At 36.2% G+C, this 22,173-nt stretch overlaps 1 protein-coding gene across 6 annotated transcripts in view; it reads right to left on the minus strand.

Moving 5' to 3' along the window:
- Positions 1–22,173, minus strand: part of LOC126757388 (cell adhesion molecule Dscam2) — a 167,383-nt gene that overhangs the window by 33,584 nt on the left and 111,626 nt on the right. For all 6 annotated transcript variants that reach the window (XM_050471273.1, XM_050471283.1, XM_050471263.1 and 3 more), the window contains exons 10-16: positions 21,816–21,943; positions 21,623–21,723; positions 20,735–20,939; positions 7,807–7,938; positions 7,187–7,336; positions 4,818–4,963; positions 4,338–4,473 (exon numbers count right to left, since the gene is read on the minus strand). In XM_050471273.1, the coding sequence (XP_050327230.1) occupies positions 4,338–4,473; positions 4,818–4,963; positions 7,187–7,336; positions 7,807–7,938; positions 20,735–20,939; positions 21,623–21,723; positions 21,816–21,943 (998 nt within the window). The remainder of the gene's footprint in view (positions 1–4,337; positions 4,474–4,817; positions 4,964–7,186; positions 7,337–7,806; positions 7,939–20,734; positions 20,940–21,622; positions 21,724–21,815; positions 21,944–22,173) is intronic.

Here is a 22,173-nt window from a genome sequence, read left to right on the forward strand (position 1 = left end):
ACAAACGCGCTCCCGGACGAACGGACCCACGCACACATTCACGTGTGCACAAGCAGCGGAAATCAGCGTGCGCGTCGGAAATGCGATAACGAACATGGCGAGTTATGTGTTGTTGGATGTGATGAGCAGCATCGTTATTATGGAAGCAGGAAAGTAGCAAATATCCCAAGTAGAAAAACAAATAACAAAATTAACAGCAACATCTATGTGGATAAAGGAGGCTAAAGGTTGCTTGCTCTATGTCGCTTAAGAGCTTTTCTATGGAAGATACGTGGACCAGAAAACTTTTACCACCGGATAGAGGAATTTCAAGTTCAATTAACGAAAAACCGAATGCGATTTATTTCAGTGAAATGGGGTTGTGAGGACTTTTACTTACATATACATATTTAAACACATAAAAAAATAAAAATATTCAAAACAGAAAAGGAAACTAAATGGGGGTTTAATTGAAGAATTTAAGTGCCATCCTTTTTATTAAGGTACTGTTTCTGTAAATTCTTTCTTTGGCGAGGATCTGCTCGATGGATAGAATTTATTAGAGTTATTCTAAACGGCACTAACAATCACTGTAATCTGGTATACCTTACTATACATATATTAATAATATTATTTTAATCGGGCAACTTAGAAATTTAATCGAAATTAAAATGTGTTAAGTAAGTAGAGAAGGTAACAGGCTTGGGGAAAAACTTTAAAGAATGCCTTATGACTAACAAGTTTTTTCAAAAACCGGGCGATTAAAAAATCAAAGATGGTACATATGCGTTACTTCAGAATCACTTTCTTTTAGCGAAAAGTTTAAATTTATTTTACTTTGGCCAAAACTCAAATGAGATTTGTTTTTATAATGATGCGGAATTGGGGGGTTGCAGGCCTTCCTCTTTTCTTGTATAATAAATGTCAACGTTCTTTGGGATATAGTGTATACATGAGTCAAAAAATATATATAATGGTTATATGTAAGTTGTTTATTAATTTTAACTTATTACCGTATCCAATATTATAAATTTTTGTTAAGATATCTTACATGTTTACCGATATATAGAATGTGTAATGCTACTGACGTATTTATTTATCACCGGATTTTGTCCATTTTCAATTACCAATGGACTTACAGCTGCAACTGAACCATTGGTTTTCGGAAAAAGCAAAAGAACAGCTGGTACGACGAGGAGGCCGTGTTGCAGCGTAGAGAAAACAGGCTGCCTACCTCGCAACGTTACGTTCGACCACAACACGTGCGGGATGGGATAGATACCGAGAGTTGAAAATGGAAGCGAGGCGTATTTGCAGACAGAAAAAGAAAGAGGCCGAAATGCGTGAGTATGAAGAGCTTGATAAGCCGGCCGACAGGGGTAATGCTCGAAAATTCTACGAAAAATGCGGCGGCTTACAGAAGGTTTCAAGACCGGAGCATACTCTTGTAGAACCCCCAAAGGTGATCTAGTCACCGATGACCAAAGCATACATAAATTATGGAGGGAACACTTCTCCAGCCTGCTTAATGGCAGTGAACGCACAACACCAGAAGAAGTCGAACCCGATTCCCCAATCGATGACGATGGAGCAGACGTTCAATTGCCCGACCATGAAGAAGTTCGAATAGCAATTACCCGTCTGAAGAACAACAAAACAACGGGGGCCGATGATTGCCGGCCGAGCTATTCAAACACGGCGGCGAAGAACTGATAAGGAGCATGCGTCAGCTTCTTTGTAAAATATGGTCGGACGAAAGCATGCCCAACGATTGGAATTTAAGTGTGCTCTGCCCAATCCATTAAAAGGGAAACCCCACAATCTGCGCCAACTACCGTGGGATAAGCCTCCTCAACATCGCGTATAAGGTTCTATCGAGCGTATTGTGTGAAAGATTAAAGCCCATCGTCAAAAAACTGATGTAATTCACCATGCGCTACTGACGTTGAGCAACACCAAAAGCTCCGTCAGGATAGGGAAGGACCACTCCGAGCCGTTCGATACTAAACGAGGTTTCAGACAAGGCGACTTTCTATCGTGCGACTTCTGCAATCTGCTGCTGAAGAAAATAATTCGAGCTGCAGAATTTAATCGAGCAGATACAATTTTTTATAAGAGTGTACAGCTGCTGGCGTATGCCGATGGTATTGATATCATAAAAAGGTGTAATCGCATATTATTGTCCTAACTATCAATCGCAGCAGATAACATAGTGGTGAGGGTGGAACAGTAAGGAGGTAACTTCTTTCTGGTGTCAACGCACAAAGGTAAGACTGACAGAGGAAAACAGCAGATATCCCGTATATGGTGCGATACCAACACGAGACATACCATATGGCTATACACAGACACAAACCCTAGGGGTGAGTAGCTATCGCAATATGTATATCTGATATAGTCATCTAAGACATATATATATATATATATTGGGAGGAAGTCTTGGATCTAACACTATCTATAGAATCAGATAGTTTGGTGGTCGATGACTGGAGGGTGTCCGAGAAGCCATCTACATATGTCGGATCACTTCTGTATACTCTTCAGAATTGGCGAGAAATCCAATACTCTCCTCCGATATCAAAACTCCAGGAAAGCAGGATGGGGTAAATTTTCTATGATAGCAATAAAAAGCTTAGAAGCAAGTAGGTTTAAAAATAGAATCAGTAATCCTTAAGAACAATGCGTAGATGGAGAGGTGGGTAAAAAAGGAAGTCCCCTCCTTGGTGGAACGGAGACCTTAAAAGCCATAGAACCCAATTGAGATAAGTGTTTGATGAGAGATATACTACCAACCTCTGGCATCCATATAAAGATATCTTGAAGCTAAAAAGCAGTTAGGTAAGCAGTGGCAGAGTCATGGCAGTTTTTCTGCAAATCGATAGAAAGATGCAAAGAATCAACTAGACAGAGTAAGACACTGTCTAAGGAATACTTCAATACATATGTACATCTTGCCTAAACACGATGGTGCGAATGATTTTATATCTATTAGCCTTGCTACATAGGCATAGATGAAAAGGTGTGCAGATGGGCACAACCGATATTTATGAACAGAATGATTACAGAATCAAATGGTTCAATCATGCAAATGCCTCAATTTAATCTTCCTTTACCCGGTGGTACAACAATTTTTCTGTCCCCAACAGCTAAATATTTGGGGTTGAATATCGATACCAAACTGCATTGCAAAATAATACTTAGCATGTACTGGGGCCTTAATACAAATATAGTTATGTGAATGTATATGGCCGTCATCAGGTCAATCCTAATATTAGTCATGCCCGACTGATGTGCTCAATATATTCTGCTTCAGGTGTCCATAAACGCCTTTACACGGAAAGTAGCAGCAAGCTCTGATATAAGAATGAGGGATTGTGGTGCGTAGTTAACAATTGCAGAAAGGCTTTAAGCTCACTGGCAGGTCAACTCCACTTGTCCTTAATTTGGTTTCTCGGCCACAAGAACATTTTTGATAACAAAAATGCAGACGAGTTGGCCAAACTAGGAGCCTCTTTAGATGAATTCGAGGCGGAGTTAATATCATGTCCACTGGAAGCGATTAAAATAGAGCTTTATACTCATTTCGAACAAATAGCTCAGTGGAGATGGAAACCAATAATCAACTGCCAGATAGGGAAGCAGATATGGCACAAGTATGAAAATACTAGAACAAAGAACTTAGACACCCTATTGGAGATCACGCGCTAAAAATGGGTCAACCTATAACAATATTTGCCGCAGCTTCAAGCTAGAAGTGAATAAGGAAGCAGTTTTCCACTTTCTATGTGACTACTCAGATCTAATTAAAACTAGACATAGAATACTTGGAACACATCAAGTACCTTGAATGGATTTATACGTAACATTTTAAAATAACTTTAATAACTTCAATTACATGGTTTCTGAAAACTATTATAATTTTATTTTGGTTTATTTATTTGCTGTTCTAAATTGTTTTTAGGAAATTTTAGATATAAATTATAAATGTGGTGAAATTCTCCAAAGTATGATAAATAAAATATACTTTTTGTAGTAACGCTTATTCCGATACTAGTTTCACATCTTTTTAGGAGATTAGTGCTTGCTTTTTAATAACTGTAATGAAGATAGTTAATTGTTACGAAAATTCTGTAAAGGTTCAATAAAAAAAGAAATATGAAAGGCCATAATTTTACAAGGTTCTGATTACGCTTATTATCTTTTTTGTGTTGACAACGCCAAATGTATAATGTAACATGTTTTAATCGGAACCAAAATACGATTACAGAAACGTATTGGGCCCAATAAAGGACAATTTGATATCAAAGGTTAAGTAACTTTTAATTTAATCCGTAGCCATTGGTAGTTCAGTTACTTACCTCGCACTTGTAATTCGGCAGTGTAGTTCACCTTGGCTGCCGCATTGCTCGCATAGCAGGTATATCTACCGCTATGCTTTGCGCTGATATCCTTGAACACCAAAAGCGAATAGAATTCCTCCTTTTTCTCCGTAATCTGCGAGTTTGTAGAACAAAAATAACACACGAGAAATATAAAACGAAATTGAAACGTCAAGTGAATGAAGTCTTTTTTTCTTCTTAATTTAACGCTAAAAACAACTTTGACGCTTTGCTTCGAAAGTGTTGTAAGACGCGCACCCTCAGGATACCAAAAGTAAGTGTATTTTTGTTTCTCTGCCATGTAGTAAATAAGTTTTAACTAACTCTTTTCAACTTACTGCAGTCACACTGAAACTTCTAGTTTTATTCTTTTCTTTTTTGCTACTTGTGTGGTCGACCATATGTTTGAGTATGCATTTGCTTTCAGAATCCCATGGAGTTTTGGGTTGATCAACTCACCTGCAAACTTGTCGGTATGGACATGTCATCCTTCTTCCAACTGAAATAGATTGGCATATCACCAGATGAAACGGCGCAAGTTATCTGCGCGCGTCCTCCCTCTTGCAGATTCTTGGGAAACTTGAATGCTTCAATCACTGGTGGGCCTGTAGAGAAGAAAGCACAGTAAAATGGCAATCAAAAAGTTATTTTGGCACAGAATAATTGCGGGGAAATTTGTAGGACAAAAATTCAATGATATTTAACATTGGACTTGCAAGATTACCTTCAGGTTGCATTTTGGGGGAAAACAGACCTCGAAGTCGGAATAAAAATAATAAACCTGGAGTAAAAAGCTCAATTATGACTCCTGACTGCTAATGTTTTAAGTATTTACATAAGCAATGACTTACTCAAAACATAATACGCAACGTGATACTTTTCTTTATACTTAATTAATGGTTGCCTGTGCCATTTGAAATTAATAGAGATAGCTATAGACGTGGTCTTAACGAAACTGTTAGTGTACAATTAAACTGTATATTTTCGCGCCTCTCTTTGATATTTGTCGAACATATAGGTAAGCAGGTGAGATATTTCAATGATATTAGGTGAATATCGCAATACTTGCTGATAAAGTTAATGAAATTCATATAACTAATATGGTAGATATTTCCGTTTTCCGAGTTAATTGTAATTTATTCACATTTTATATTCTCGCATCGCTTTGGGAATCTCAGTTTTGCAAATGATATTATTCAGTGGGTATTCCACCGCCCACTACTACGTGAAATAACATACAAGTATGTAAGCAACAACTCAATCAATTCTAACCAAATACGAAACTTGCTTCTCCTAACTCTATAGTATATGTAGAATAAAAAGATTTAAAACATCCGGTTGACTTTTTAGTACAACTACCGATTAACTTAATGGATATCGACTATAACTATATCAATCTACAGTCGGGAGCGTAGGTTCGAAGATGAACGAATCGTAACTGAAGTTGAAGCGGTAATAGCATTGTTTGAGAGGTGTTTGATGAAGATGTTTCAGATTAATCTCCAGCGCACAAAAGGGATCTTGGCCAAGGAAAAACACGAAGCCGACGTTGGACTAAAATCGTCATCACTGACAGAGACAGACATTTTTTGAACTACCTTCTATGACCTCACCCCAGGTGTACCTCAACGTGATATCCAAATGAACGAACAGATGCAGCTAAAGTGTTTTTATACATCAGATGGTATAAATTCTTAGAAGACCCTCTCCCATCATTGGGAGGCTATCGTCTTCCATCTGCTGGTAGAATGAATTTACTCTGATAAAAAGTTTTCACGGATGCTAAACATTTAAGGTAGGAGGGCAGGGATGTGAGCATTCACTCTGAGCCGAATGCTCAGAGTTCACGAGTAGTCGAACGGCTTTACCAGCGTTGAGCTCACTATGTGCTCAAAAATAGTCAAGGAGTCTACGTCCTCTCCAAAATGAATGTTTGATTCTGAGCAATTTTTGATCGTCAGTCAATTTGAGCGGAACAACCCATGCACACACCTTTCGTAAGCCCAAAATGCGATAAATCGATGTTTTGGAGATGTTTGACGGAATTTCGATGGAATTTCCGGTGATCACGGATTTTGATTGGCACACATGTTGATCGTCATTTAAGTCCTCCTGACCACTTTGAAAACGTTGAAACCACTCGTACGCTCTGCTACGGGAAAGGCAATCAACGTCATAAACTTTTTTTATCAATTGAAACGTTTCGGTAAAAGTTCTACCAATTTTAAAACCAAATTTAATGTTGGCTCTTCGTTCGAAGCTTATTTTCGCACCGATAACACAAACATACTGACACTTAAAACGCAATAACTTAACTTCCAATCAATAAAATGTCATGAAACTCTCACTGGACAATCGATAAAGATAGCAGACATACAAATGACGCTACCAGGGGTCGCTAGATTCAAAAAGTCCTGTTTACTTTGGAATGCACCTTGTATGTCAGTATTGGTCAGTGAAGAATAAAGGATGTATATCGGAGAGGTATGTGCATAGATGTCCGAGGAACTCGACGTTCTACAAAAATTTCTGCAAACTTTTTTCTCCAACAATTCGCTGGTATTAGTCAAAACCAGACAAAAAGTTTACAGGGGACAAAAGAATCTCGGTCTAAAAATTCGAAAATCGTTACTTCAATAGTTTTCATTTTCAAATTTTCTACAAAGTTATTTTTATTGAAATTTTTTGTCATACTTTTTAAGGTACGATGTCGATATCACATATGCGAGTTCTCTTTAAACTCCATTAACAACCAGGAGCAGATAAATACTAATTACATAATATACTTTAACTTTCCATTATATCTCTCTTTAGTTCTCTCTACTTACTGTTTACATTTAGTTGCATATCGCGGCGAGCCTCCTCGCCTGCCCGACTCCTTACAATGCATGTGTACATGCCCTGATCACGGGTCGGTTCGACATCCTTGATGACAAGATAGCCGCCCTGCTGCACCGGTGACAGCAAGTAGTGTGAGTCTGCAAATAGAAAATTCACTACAATAAAGTACCGGTAAAACAGAAAAGCATATGTGTGTGTGCACTTAAACGGTAACGGTAAGTGCTAAGCTGGAGCTGCCAAACAAAGTGGAGTGAAAAAATGAAAATATCTAAAGCGCTCGTAAAGTTATGGCAGTTTCACATTGGAAACTGCATTTGCTCACAAAGTCCTGAACAAACAGACAGCAGTATTGAAAACAAAAGTCCGGAGGAACGATGTGTTGGACCAACAAAGGCAAAAATGAGATTGCGAAAGCGTTAATGCGTTATTGCACTGCTTTAACACTTCGCGCTGTCACCTCTCTTGGCGTTTTTACTCTTTGTCACTACACTTTGTTAGTTGCTCTGCTGCATTTGATGTAGCAACACTATAACTGTACAATGTGTATATATCTACTATATGGATGTTGAACATGAAAACGTGCACGTTCGACGACAATTTGTCTTACTTGATGTCAATTCCTGATGTCCTTTCTCCCATCTAATTTGCTCGATTGGATAACCGGAAAATGGACAATGAACAATTATATCTTCGCCGGCGACAGCTTTTATGGGACCAATAGCGCGTACATATGGCGGACCTGTAAGAAAAGAAACGAGAAAGAAAGATTTTAATTAAGTGTTTTGCAGAATATTAAATATATTAAAATTTTTCAACACAAAAATTCTGTCAATGATAAACAAATTATACGACTGAATAATAATCTACATATAAACAAGTAAGGAAGGGCTATATTCCGATGTAACTGGACATTTTATACTCTTGCAACTTGCAAAGATCAAACTCCACTAAATACTAAGACATAGTTGTTGGCAAAATTTTATATTAAACATGCATATTGGCCAACAAAGGGTCAATTGGTAGTTCGAAAATCTTTATACTAAGTATATGGGGGCCAAGAGAAGTATTGTCCGAATTTAAACCATTTTTGGCTCACAGACACATTATTATCAAGAAACGATTATCCCAGAATTTCAAACTTATATTTCACACATTGGCCGATATTTTCTGTCAAAAGTCAACTATGGGTACTCGGGTCCGCATATACGGTAACTAGGGACTTCAACAATTTTGTTCAATGTGGACAAATTCAAAGGCACTATTCGTGCAAAATTTTACGGGAAACTGAAAGAATGAAAAGGAATTTAAAATTGTGTTATAGGGGAAGAACGTTTTGTTGTAGTCCGGTTTCCTCCATTCTCACGCTGAAGCATAGCTTAAACGGTTTGAGAGATATATACATTAAACCTTTAGGCCGCGAGTCACGCCCACTTTTCTAAAACTTCAAAATTTCAAAAAAAAAACCAGACAGCCACGCGAATTTTAACTAATCTTGTCATCCTGATCATTTATATATACATATGTATACATAAACTCTATATAACTATCTCAATTATTTTTAGATGATACATGCAACTGCTGGGTGAACAAAACTGTTATACTCTATAGCAACATGTTGCAAGAGTAACAAATATGTAGGTATATATACACATATTTCTATACATAACAATTTATTAAAAATTCCAAAAATAATAATAAAACAATTAAATCCAAATGGGAAATTTATAATTTTTTCTAGTGACAAATATTTGTATCAATAACTTTCAAAATTGACCCTCACGCTCAATCTTTTGAAAACGACAATAACGTTTTCTCCTTTATTCGTAAATAATATATTTTTACTGGTTTGAATAGTTTACTAAAATATTATTCAATGCATATCATAGCCACAGCAACGCGTGCCCCGATCAGTATATACATAAGTATATGGTTGTATTACAGATGAACTTTCATAACTTGAAGTTTTTTTGTGGATTATGGTCATTCGAGTTAGGGAAGTGTACATGAATGGACCGTCCACGCCTATAAGCTTCCGTTATGCGATAAATATTGCATATTAATTTCTAGATTCTCCAGAGAATAATAAAAATTCACCATCACTCTCCAGTGAGACTACAATACCTAAATGATTCGAGTTTTAGATACATCTCTACTTGTGTATGTATGAGGCAATACTTGGTTCACCACGGTTATTTTTCAGACATTTTAAAGGTGCGATGCTAAAATGTGTACACCGTGCACGAAATTATAAATTAGATTTTAGCTTAGAGGAATCCCTTGTCAAAGATATATTAAAGTTCTCTCTTAAAAACACTCAAAATGTCCTTTTTGAAATTTCTTATTATGAAATTTGGACATGTGCTATAATTACAAATCTTTTGCGCCAAAAATATCGTACTAAATATAGTATATTTCATTGATAACACAGTAATAATTCCTTCAACCAGCATATTGTCTTCCAGGACATAAGCTTTGTAGAGATAACATTTGATTGCATTTCCACCAACCAACAAAGCAAGTGCTGGCTAGAAACGTCAAGTTTACTTAACGCAACAACCGTCGGTTGTCGTCCAACATTTGTTTAGTGGCATAAATTTAGGCGCAAGACATTTCATTAGATTACATTCATTGCTAGAATGCGCATATCAATAATTTATGTATGACTCCATGTGTCCCCAGCAGATAAGCAAACACGCTAAACTTACACAAACACACACATGCAAGTGCAAATGCAATGCAAATAATGCGAAATTCGCAATTAGTTTACTTAAATTGTTACACACATTCGCATAAGCTCACACACACACACTATGACGCTCGGTTAGTTTGTTTGCTATTTAGCACATACGCATAACTACATACTTCTGTATATGGACATGTACTAACTCATGCACAATAAAGCTAAAACCATAATATCATTCAGCAGGAATAAATTATGAACGCCACCAATACACACACACACACATACAATCACTTTTGTCATAAAATATGCATTTTCTGTTCTATGTATTTGCTCAAAGCCGCAGTTGCCAGGAGATGTGCATTATCTACTTAACCACACACCCACGCACTCTCACGCATGAGAAATAATGGCTTGTACATAAACAATTGTTTCCCGCTTGGTCCGGCAAATAATGAGCTTTGCACTAATATAAAACACATGCATAAGTATGCGTGAGTGTGCTATGTGCGTTTGGTGGTCGTTGTTGTTATCGTCATAATGTTCACTTCACTTCACAGCGTCAAAGTGGTGAATTGGGCGAAGTTAATCATTATCTTATTAATGCATTGCCACGTTTTTAATTATCGCAAATTTGTGTTGTGATGAAAATTAGATTGACTAAAAGGATTTGAAGTCCGATTATAAGGGAAATTAATTAATCATAGTGTGAAAAAAGTATAATTCCCCAAATTGGATAAATCAGTTGGCTGACGCCATTATTAAATTTCAATTGAGTTAGTTCAAATTTAAGGGATCTTATCTGTTTTGATTGGAGATTTTAGCCCTTTGTAAATATGTACAGTGCAGTGCCAGTACAGTACAAAAGTATTCGATAAATATATTTTTTAGTAGAATTAACCCAAAACAGAACAGTTTTTGGTTAGCAGAATTTTATTGTGGAAACTTGAAAAATGTGAGAAAATCCGCCCCATAAATTAATCAAAGTCCGTTCAGTATGCTGGAATACAGCAAAGAATTGTACGAAGGATGCTTAGAGCTGCTGGCTATAATAGTCGAACTCCACGAATTATGACGATTATAAATTCGCATCAGCTGAAATCATATTGAAAACGTCTTTAAATGAGTGATATATATGTGCTATTAACTCAACCGAAGAGGCTAACTTTAATGTGAAAAAAGTCAATCAGAGGATCGAAATGCTTTATATAGCGATATCACCACCAGTTTCACCAAAACCACATACCACAGACTAGTAAAATGCTTAAGGGGTTTCATGAAGTCTCCTCAAAATTATATGGAGTAATAATTCGCACTATTTTATTAAGATAATTCTTCTATTGGACGCTATATGCGATATAAAGTCCAATCCATTTTTCGCACATGCTGTTATCAGAAAGGATTATCTCCAAGTTTCAGTTATATATCTCACACATTAACCGATATTTTCGGTAAAATGAAAAGAATTTCCCTACATTAATTTGGCTATTGTAGCTTAAGTGGTGTGGGGGAGATACAGCTGTGTTCACGAAAATAGTAGTGCCGGTGACTACTAACTATTTAACAGTCAAATCACATGATAAGAACAATATTCGATCAAAAAGTTATAAAAAACATAATTTTTAATTAATGTATGATATATTTACGGTTTTATCTACTAAAAATTTTTTTTATTACATACAGTTATTAAATTAAAATAAAATTGAAAAATTATGCTGTTCAAGAAAATATTAGTGGCTATTAAAAAAGGCGAAAAATCTAAGAATATGAAAGAAACAGTAAATATTTCATATTTAATATGTTTCCTAAGGTCTAATATTTTGTTGTAAATCCGTTAGGATGGCATCCACGTAGGATGGAATCAATAAGCTCCCTACAACGCTGCACAGAGACTTGAGTCCATACCTCCTTAAACACTTGTCAAAGCTTTGTGCTTCGTGATGGTTTTGCTGTTGCTACGCATCCTTTGACATCGCCCCATAAGTTTTCGATCGGGTTTAGGTCCGGAGATTGTGCTGGCCATGGTATCACGTAGATGTTTTCAGATGCAAACCACTGATTAGCTAGTTTGCTCGTATGTTTAGGATCATTATCCTGCTGAAATGTCCATTTTAAGGACATTTTCCAACTAGTATACGGTAGCATTACATCTTTCAATTTATTAATGCACACTGCTTGGTCAATAATGCCAGTGATCAAAGAGTTTGGACCATCGCCAGCATATGAGAAACAAGCCCACACCATAGTGTTTAGCTCAACATACTTTAGTGTCTTTGTGGTGTACCTTGGGTGGTATTCAGTGTTTGGGAGACAACGAACACACTGCTTGGAGCCTATACCACCAAACAAAACAATTTTGATCTCATCCGTAAATACAATATTGTGCCACTTTTCGGCGGGCCGATACATATGGTCTTTCGAAACTTTTTATTCTTGCAATTGACGTGCTTCTTCGTCAAAAGAGGTACTTTTCTCGAACTCCTTGCATGTAAATTAGCTTCCATTAGCCTTCGGCTAACTGTGACAGCACTGACCATTAGATTCAATTCAGTTTTAATTATTTTTGACAACGCCGAAGGCTTCGCTTTGCTGTATCGCAAAACTCGTCGGTCCTCTAGAAATGAAGTCTTGTGCTTACCACCACGAGTTTCCGACTTAATAGTATGATGAATAGCATTAAATATCATCGGAGCAGTGCAACCAATCATGTCTTCGATTTCTTTATATGTCTTGGCTTCATCTCTTAACTTAACTATTAACTCTCGCTTTTTGATTGAGCAATGCTTTTTTTCAACCGACTAAACAAGAAAAAAAGAGCGATTTTAATAAATTTATATCACACAATTACTATATTATTTTAATACACTTACTGATGTCAGTTAAAATTAAAAAAAAAAAAAAATTTTAATTTTTTCAACTATTCCCGTCAAGCACTACTATTTTAATGAACAAGAGACTTTTGGTGCAAATATTGAAATATACCATAAAGAAAGCAACGTAAAATAAAAATAACGGCATTTTGGTGTTTTTTATTAACAATATTCTGTTTTACGAAAGTATTGTAGAAATGTTCAATTTGCAAGATAGAACATGTCAGAAATAAGATTAGAGTGTTGTGTGCTGTCGCACTACTATTTTCGTGAACACAACTGTATGTACATTAAACCCTTTATACAGCAGGACCAAGCGCATTTTTTCAAAAAATTTTGACCATATGTGTTCCATTTTACCGCAAATCCCTCTGCCAAACCACAGTTCTACATATATCTTAATTTTGTGCTTAGTTAAGGCACTTTATAGATTTTCGATTAATGGCGTTTTGTGGGCGTGACAAAATTATAAAAATAATTAAAGCATGAAAATCCCAGAAAAAAAGTATTCATACAGAATTTAAACATTTCGTTGGGAACAAGTTTTTTATTTTTAAATCTTGGTATTCTACCTAACATTTAAGTGATTTAGCTCAGGTTCAGAAAGACAAGCGTATACTAAACACTAATGATTATTTAGATGTGGCATTTGGCACAGTTGATCCAAAAAAATATATTTTTACAAATAGGTTTTCAAGCGAAATTTTATTAAAAAGTCTTATTATTTTTAGATGCCAGTCTCGAAAAACTTGTGCCTTCTGTTTGAGATCGTTGTCTTCTGGAAAATTTAATGTATTCAAATATATTTAGCGGTACATAGCTCCCTCTATAAAAACCGACCTTTCATTTATAGATGAAACCATGGGACCTAATAACATAACTCTGCCGCCTCCATATTTGATCTATAGTTCTTTACGTCTTTACTCTCGTCGGTAAAAAGCACTCGTTTCCAAAAATCTACTACTTTTGCTAAATCACAAAATCGAAACGTATGTGTAGACTTCTTCCCATGATTATATGTATGTTTGAAAGCAAACACCATGTAACCGTGGAAGAGAATTTAGAATGCCTTCTATTAAAATTCAAAATGATACCGTTACTCTTTGCTTGAATATCATTGAACATGCTTACTTATCAGCAAAGCCGAAATTCTACTAAATATAAATATCTATTTATATATTAATAAACATACATACATACATATGTATGTACATAAACATACTCATGCATTTACATGCAATGCGCATCCAATAAAAATGCAGAGGGACACAAGTCATACATTTACAGAAGAGATAACATTAAACACACACACACACATGTATTAAATTGTTCATTTAAAATTAACCCCATATCAAGCAGCATAAACAATATGCTGCAATACATGCAAACATATACACATATATGTACATATATTAAGTTATTTAAGATAGTTTTAAAAATTATATATAAGCAACGAAAATACCAAATAAAAATCAGAATGAATAAATTCTCACTCAAACAAAGACGTTTCATTTCCCCCCACCAGTGGTAAGGAATGACAAATTCTTTTTTGAGGTCAATGTTCGATGATACAAATCAAACACTCATAAAAGAGTCATAACTAAATGTTTATTATCAGACCTTCCACAGTATTATTTCAACTTAAGTCCAACAAAAAACAAACAAACTATATGCTGAATTTTCTAGATAAACCGATTATTGGTATGGAATTATCAGTCAAACCAAACTAGAACTAGAACTTCGAAATTTTTAGGATTTTTTTTCTGATTAAACGACATCAACACGCTACTACTTGTAGCATAATGAGTGTTTCAAGATATTTCATCTGAACATTCCAAAAAACAGAAATCATGAAAATTGAGTCGCAAGTAATTCAAATAGACACAGCTCACACGATACTCCCATACGTACATATATTTATCTACAAAGATATTCCCGTGCATGACACACCCAATTCACTATTTACTTATGAAAGGAACAAAACTCACATGAGGACATAAGGCATCTGTGCATTGGCATATTAGTAAATAAAATCGATTTCGTCGTCACAACTCGGCAATGCTTCGCTTATTTTACCTCATTTGCCGCATGAATGCAAACTCTAAATGTGTTCACATCCGAGATTCCACTTTTTATAAGCGACCGTCTGCGGTGACTGTGTAGCTATAATGTATTGGCATGGAGTATCAAAATCAGATGGTTATGTACAGAATCGAACAGTCAGTCAGGTATCTCTTCGCACTGCTGCGCATGTATAAGTTTGCACTTGATTGGCACAAGCAGTAGTTTGTTGATAGACTCACTCGTAGGACAACTATGTATATTTTATCATCTATCTATATATCTGGATATAACTGTGGGTATGAGTGTTTGCTCAGTGGAAATGCTCAAATTAGTCCAGCAACAACCGACTCTGTTTGTTTCTTGTTGACAATGACTGCAATAAATTCGGTTATTCATTCCTTTATATGCTCGTTATTGCTCTGGTATAGCATTGGGCATGAGCGCGCAAAAGCATGAGGCCAAATAAGGGTTTCATAAACTATAAATATTAACATATAAATGTCATTGTATTGGTTGCAAAATATTTATAATGCTTATCAAGCCGAATGTGTACGTGTGCATAAGGAAGTACTGCCGCTGTATAAATTTAGTTCACAGACTAAAAGAGGTGTTGTTAATCAAATAAATTGCAGAATTTCTCTGTTCAAAGAAATGGCAAAATGCCATACCTTTATTCAATTTCGAGCTTTCCTTTCTACCCTCCTTTACTTGGAGTTAGTATTTGGCTGCGCAGCTCTTTCTATTCAACACTGGATATTTATATACGTAGGTATATTTAGGATATTTCTGACACTGACGGCTCTTTCAACGTCACTTCAGAGATGTTCTATTAGGTCAAGTCTTGACTGGATGATATCGAAACATTGATAGAGTTTTCGTTCTCAAATTTCTTCGTTAACTCCATAGCGTGCTTTGAGTCTTTATCCTCATTTGGTACATGAAAAAGCTTCTCAATAAATCCATTATTCATTCTTAGGCGGCTGATAAAATATAGGATATCTATCTTTATTGGAGAAGTAAATTAAAATGGAAGAAAATGAAAATTCAGTAAAAAATTTTCCATATACGCAATTAATTTTAACGCTAGGAACATACAAGGTGCGTTCTAAAGTAAACAGAACTTATTTATTATTTTTTCATTTGTTGATATGTACATTTTTTAATGGACAATATTTTCTTCTCTGGAGAAACTCATTCCCTTCATTTATGGAGATGTATTTTAACAAAATGAAGAACTGTAACTTATAGCATTTTGGAAACAATTGACCAACTGGAACACCACTTCAGAACAGTAGTTTTAGACATTGAGTTATCCAAAGGAAACCACCTGAAAGTTATGCATTGAAGTAATATGGTTGAACTATGGATCTGTGGAAATAGCTTCGATTCCAAATCAAGTTCCAAAAAACTTTAAGTTTACTCAAGTATATATAATTATTCAATTTCCGCTACGCTTAGAGCGTTGCATCCAAAAGTTATTTTACGATTATGTTATCTATTTCATAATATATGAAAACAGCTTGCCCTAATGTAAACCTCTAGGCATATACCATAAACAAACGAAAGCCGACTGAAACTTATTGGCTTATTAAAGTAGAAATTAATTTATGATCTATGCGCTGTGTGCTGAAAAAGCACATCTTCATATTGCTTCATATACATATGTATCTAAGTACATGCAATCGTTTCTGAATGCATATTAATACACCCATATGTATGTATGTGTATGAAGAGATCCACATGCACCAAAGCACAAATTTAATACCCACACAAAATTTTCCATTAAATTGTTGTTGTTTATTTCGGAATTTCGCTAACTCAACAATCTTTTGCCCAATATCTGGCTCTATGAATAGAACATATCTGCACGAAATCTTTCAACAACCAATTTCCATGCCAATACCGTCTTGATATAAGTCCACATATACATACTATACATACACATACATACATCAGTATGTGTGCTTCGATCCGTGAGTGTATTAATGAAGTGGAGTGTTTGTTGAAAGCTCGCCGCTTGTCGAATATTGTTGTTCTCCGGCATTTTTATGACATTCTATTTCGTTTTCGTGTAGACTTGGGCCGTACAATATTTCCAATCAATGTTCGCTAGTACATATTCTGACAAAAAACACAAAAGCAATATCAACGACAGCAGCAATAATCTGGGGCTGTAAAACCAAAGCAGCAATAGTTGATAAAAAAAGGTCAGTCCATAACCGAGCGCCAAATAAATATGCATGTGTTATGCCATAAGTATAATGGGATGTGGGGAGGATAAACGGAATTTAGCGCTAGAGAAAGGGCAAGGTTGAGGATGAAGTTTCGTGAACACATATAAATATGTAAGTGGCATCGGAAAAGTAGTGCCCTCATTAGAGTTCTGAAAGTGTCTGCAATAAGCAGAACTACTGATGCAAGGACGTAGTAATGCATAAGTATATATGTACATATGTGAGTAAAAAGTATACTCAGCAACTGGGTTGACTACAGCGCACTCGCTCCACAAGCTGATGTCTCGAAAAGCAGGATATAAAAGAGATATGGCGATAGCGTTGCAGCTACTGAGTTATCATTACCGCCATTATCGTCATGCCCTTTCGCTCTCCTATCAAAGCTCCGATTTTGTTCAGTGTCACTTTATTGTTGCCGTTGCCACCGATGCTCCCTGGCCCTATATCATCATTAGCCGTTTTTCAAAGCCCGAGCTGATAACAATGACAGCATCACAATGCGGCAACCGCAGCCACGCTCGACACAGTACAATCGACGGAGACGGGACTGGAAAAAATCTTCAAATTTTGTATGTGCATGTGATGGGTGTGTTCAGAAACTGTAGCAATAAAGTTTGAATGGGTGTGGCTCGAGGGCAGAGAATGGTAATAGCGAGCAAATAGCTTAGTATTTCCCCTTTGTTGTGCTCGCCGGCACAATTGATAATGAGGAAGCGGAGGAAATTGATTTTCTGTTGCACTTGAAATTGTTTTCTTGCCGCCGAGTTCCTTTATTCAATTTTTATTTCATTTCACGAAGGCAATAGGAGCAAGCTAACCACAGAATGTGAACTCCATAATTACATACACACATAGCTATATGAGCCGTCTATATACATACGTGTAGGTAAACGTTGCTATTTTAATGATTTAACTTTAAATGAATTAAGAACTTAAATTTCGTCATTTTATAAAGCAAATTTTAGTGAAACTTAGACAAAAACGTAACAGAAAAGAGATGCCAGTAATCAGCAGTTTCGTTGTTCGGAAATTTATCGAAATATTTTAGTTGTTCATTTAACGGTTGCTTGTATCATCTGAAACTAAATGAAATGAGTTAAACTATCTGTCCGTCGGTGCGTCTACCTCTGCAACCTTGATACGTTCAAAACTTGAACACGTGTTCCTTGATGAAATCGGGAACACAGTATGTAGATGGAGCATTGCCACGCCATAAAAACAGTAAACGAAAACGTATAAACTAACAAACTAAGCGCCAAATTAAGATTTAAAGCCTTTAAGAAAGTAGGCATCATCTCACCTTTAACAAGTGTAATGTATATATTTCACAAAGATCTAAAGCTTTGTACATCAACCACTCGCCATATAATGGTTATTTTTAAAGCTAAACAGGTGACAAAATTGGAAAATGTGCGCAGAAAGGAAACTAGTATGCTCTCTCGCAAAAAGTTACGGTCATACAATGGTAATGAGGTGTCCGAATACTCTCCTATCTCAACTCACCCTAATGACTTTCTTGTTGCTTTTACATGTAAGTTTTTTTACAAGAGAGCAGCGCCTATCGAGCTGAAAATTTCATTTTTTTATTACTCTGAAAAAGGGAAGGAGGAAATCGTCTAAATTGTTTGCCGTTAAAAATTAAAAATCCAATTTAGTAAATATGTATGTATAATTAAAAAAAAACTGCATGAAGCATGCATTCTAAAGCACTTCAAACTAAAAATTAAAAAATTATTCTTAATAAACATTCAGTAATATTGACTCCACTCCGTTGGAAGGACCAGGTGGAGAAGGACCTGGCTATGCTTTGAATATCCAATTGGCGCCACGTAGCGAAAAGAAGAAACCACTGGCACGCTGTTGTTAACTCGGCGTAAGCGTTGTCTACGCCAATTAAGAAGAAGAAAAATATTGACCGGAGAATGCTTGCTTTATAGTGAGAAAAGTTTGATCTGCTCGACATACGAAAAATATGATGCAAAGCATGGAAAGTTGAAGCTTTTGCCTGCAGAGTTTGGTTGTGAATTTTAATTGAGTTATCATTATACCCATTTTCACAGCATATAAAGAAGATCCAAAAAACTTTCTTTTGGTTGAGGTAGCTTCAGCGGCTTGGAATATACATATGTAAATTAAACCATTTTGATAAGCGGGGCTACGCCCACTTTTAAAAAGTTTCAGCCAACAGGTGCTCCTTGTTCCACGATCCCCTGTAACAAACTGCAGTTTTATACCTTAATTTAATGCTTAATTATGACATTATATAGGTTTTCGTTTAATGGCGTCTTGTGGGCGTGGCAGTAAACCGATTACGCCCATCTGCAATACCCACCTATTGGGTGCCAAGGAATATATGTAACCATATGTCTCAATTTTTACTCAAGTTATCGCTTTTACAGAGAGAAATTACATACATACCATACGTAGATTGCCTCTTGGATTTGGCAACACTAGTGTCGCAATCTGAAAACTCACAATTTTATCGAAAAGTTTGACATTTTTGAAACTTGAAATGTTTTGACTAAGATACGGTATTGTTATTGTTTAAAGTAACTTAAAATATTCTTCTCGACCAAAAAATGGAAATAAAGCGCCAAAATTTCTTCCCGATTATATTTTACAACTTTCGGCGTGGATTAACTTATAAATGAACTTAATTCAATTTTTGGCGAAGAAGCTCCATCAGGGACCAGTGGTTATCGATGGTATAGTGAATTCAAACGAAGTCGTAGATCACGCCAATACGAGTTTCGGGAACGTCGTCCAAAATCAATTGTTATTCCGGAACATGCGTGATGCTGTGCGCAAGCTAATAGAGCAAAATCGCCTAGTGACCTATCGTGAGATTAAGACATGAACCAAAAAAAAATTTTTCAATGTAAATTTTGGATAGAATGATCCACATTCATAGTATATGTATATAAAAATCTGTACCACTGTGTGCCGCGGCAATTGAAAGCTTGAAACATTCTGTGGGCACCATTTAAACTATTAGCAAGTTCGCTTTTCTAAATCTCTTCAATTTAGTACCCGATTCTTATCCTATCAACTTTATTTTCTCAAATCTCTAAAGCTCTATATCAAGTTTGTATTATTCTGAATCTTTCCAATTTTCACTCAAAATTTTCGATCATAACCTTAAACATAACTCTTAAATAGTATAGAGAATAGTATATCCTGATCGATTGTTAATCGTAATTGCAATGTTTTCAGGTGGCAAAGGAGTGTAAACACTATACTCCAAGGTAAAATATATAAATATACTATAAACTATGTATACTATAAAGTAAAATAAAACGAAAATCAACTTGTTTCGATTTCGGTTAATTAAACAACGGTGGAAAAAAACAAAGGTCAGAATTTTGCTGTTAAAGAAATGGCAATGTTTGAAATAGTTTTCGTTCAACTGGTTGCAAAATGCAATTATTTAAACTCTTAAATTCATTGCTTTTACTATAACTATATATGTATGTATGTATGTATGTATATTTAAAACTCACTTACAGTAAAGTATCAACAATTAAATACATTAATGTATGTATGTACTATATACATATATATTTAGGATGTATACCTTCCTGTCTTGAAATAATAAACAATTCTTATGGATAAAATTTATTCACACATTAGCCTATGGGTAAAAGCAGTAAATGACTGTATGTATAAACAGTAATGTATTGCACTCACCATAAACATTCAATCTCGCCGAGTGCTCTACACTGCCCATCGAATTGGTGGCGCTGCACTTGTAAAGTCCGCCATCGTCTGGACGCACATGCGAAATATTCAAGTGACTGATCACATCGCCAGACATATCGACGAACTGACCGATGGCGAAGCGATGATGCAGCGAAACATCCATTATCGGCTGGGAGTCCAACAGCCAGGCAAACTGCAAAACAATAACAAAAACGACTATAATAATCACTTAGCCAAGCAACAGCATAAGATTTTGCACCATAGTCTACATACACGGTTTGCCCGAAAAGTAATAGGACTTATTATCTCTCCGAGCACCTGGAGAGTCAGTCAGTGGAGCAGAGGTACGCGATTAAATTCTGTGTGAAACTAAGTTGCACCACGACCACGCCTCGGCTCACATCGACTTTCTTGTAAACAGCTACCTAACCAAGGCCGGCACCCGCTTCCTCAGCCGCCCCACAGCCCAGATGTGGTCCCGGACTTTTTTGTTTCCTTGCCTGAAAAGGCTGATGAAAGGCAAGCATTTTTAGGCGACAGAGGGGATCCAAGCAGCATGCACCTCTTCTCTCGAGGCAATTCCGGAGAATGCCTTCGGTGACGCCTTCAATGCTTGGAAATCGCGCTAGATCGTCACAGAAAGAGCCTATTTTGAAAGTTTTTAAAGAATTTTAACGATTCAATACATGTTTTTAAATCGACTCAGTCCTATTACTTTCCGGACAAACCCTGTACGTAGGTACATATATGTATGTACTATGTCTGTGGGCCTGCCTATGTGTTATCGCATTTAAATTGCAGCAGCAACATGCCACTGAAACTTGCAACATTTATAGGAGAAATATAAAGCTTGAGCGTGGCGAACGATATACTTACTTGTGGTGGCGGCGAACCGCTAGCCGAGCACTTAAGCGATATTAATGGCCCCGGCCGCACATTTTGCTCAATAAAGGTGTAAATCAGTTCAGGCACGGTATCTACAAGAAAAACGGAAAAATTCACTTGAAATATTTGGACCTTATGAATTATTAATTTGTTAAGCGAGATGTTATCACACATTTGTACTTACCACCCAACTTCAATTCGGCCATAGCTTGGGCGCTTGCTCTGCTATTCTCCACCAAGCACTGATAGACACCTCGATCTCTACGACCCACTTTATGTACCATCAGCGAGGTCTTCGTAAGAAACCGTATGCTGTAGATGACAAATAAAAATGTGGACATTAGCCGAAGTATTCATACACAATATTATAACTGTACATATTTTCATACTAGATTTGCACAATACAAGTATATGACACACCCCTAATTACGAAACCCTAAACTCGTGAGTATACTTACATACATATGTGGCAAGTGCATAGAAAATGATGTTAACTGCATATGTATGAGTGAGGGATAATGGAACGTCGCATGTGCTTGGAT

Source organism: Bactrocera neohumeralis, chromosome 2 (genome assembly GCF_024586455.1).
Source record: "Bactrocera neohumeralis isolate Rockhampton chromosome 2, APGP_CSIRO_Bneo_wtdbg2-racon-allhic-juicebox.fasta_v2, whole genome shotgun sequence".
Taxonomy (NCBI): domain Eukaryota; kingdom Metazoa; phylum Arthropoda; class Insecta; order Diptera; family Tephritidae; genus Bactrocera; species Bactrocera neohumeralis.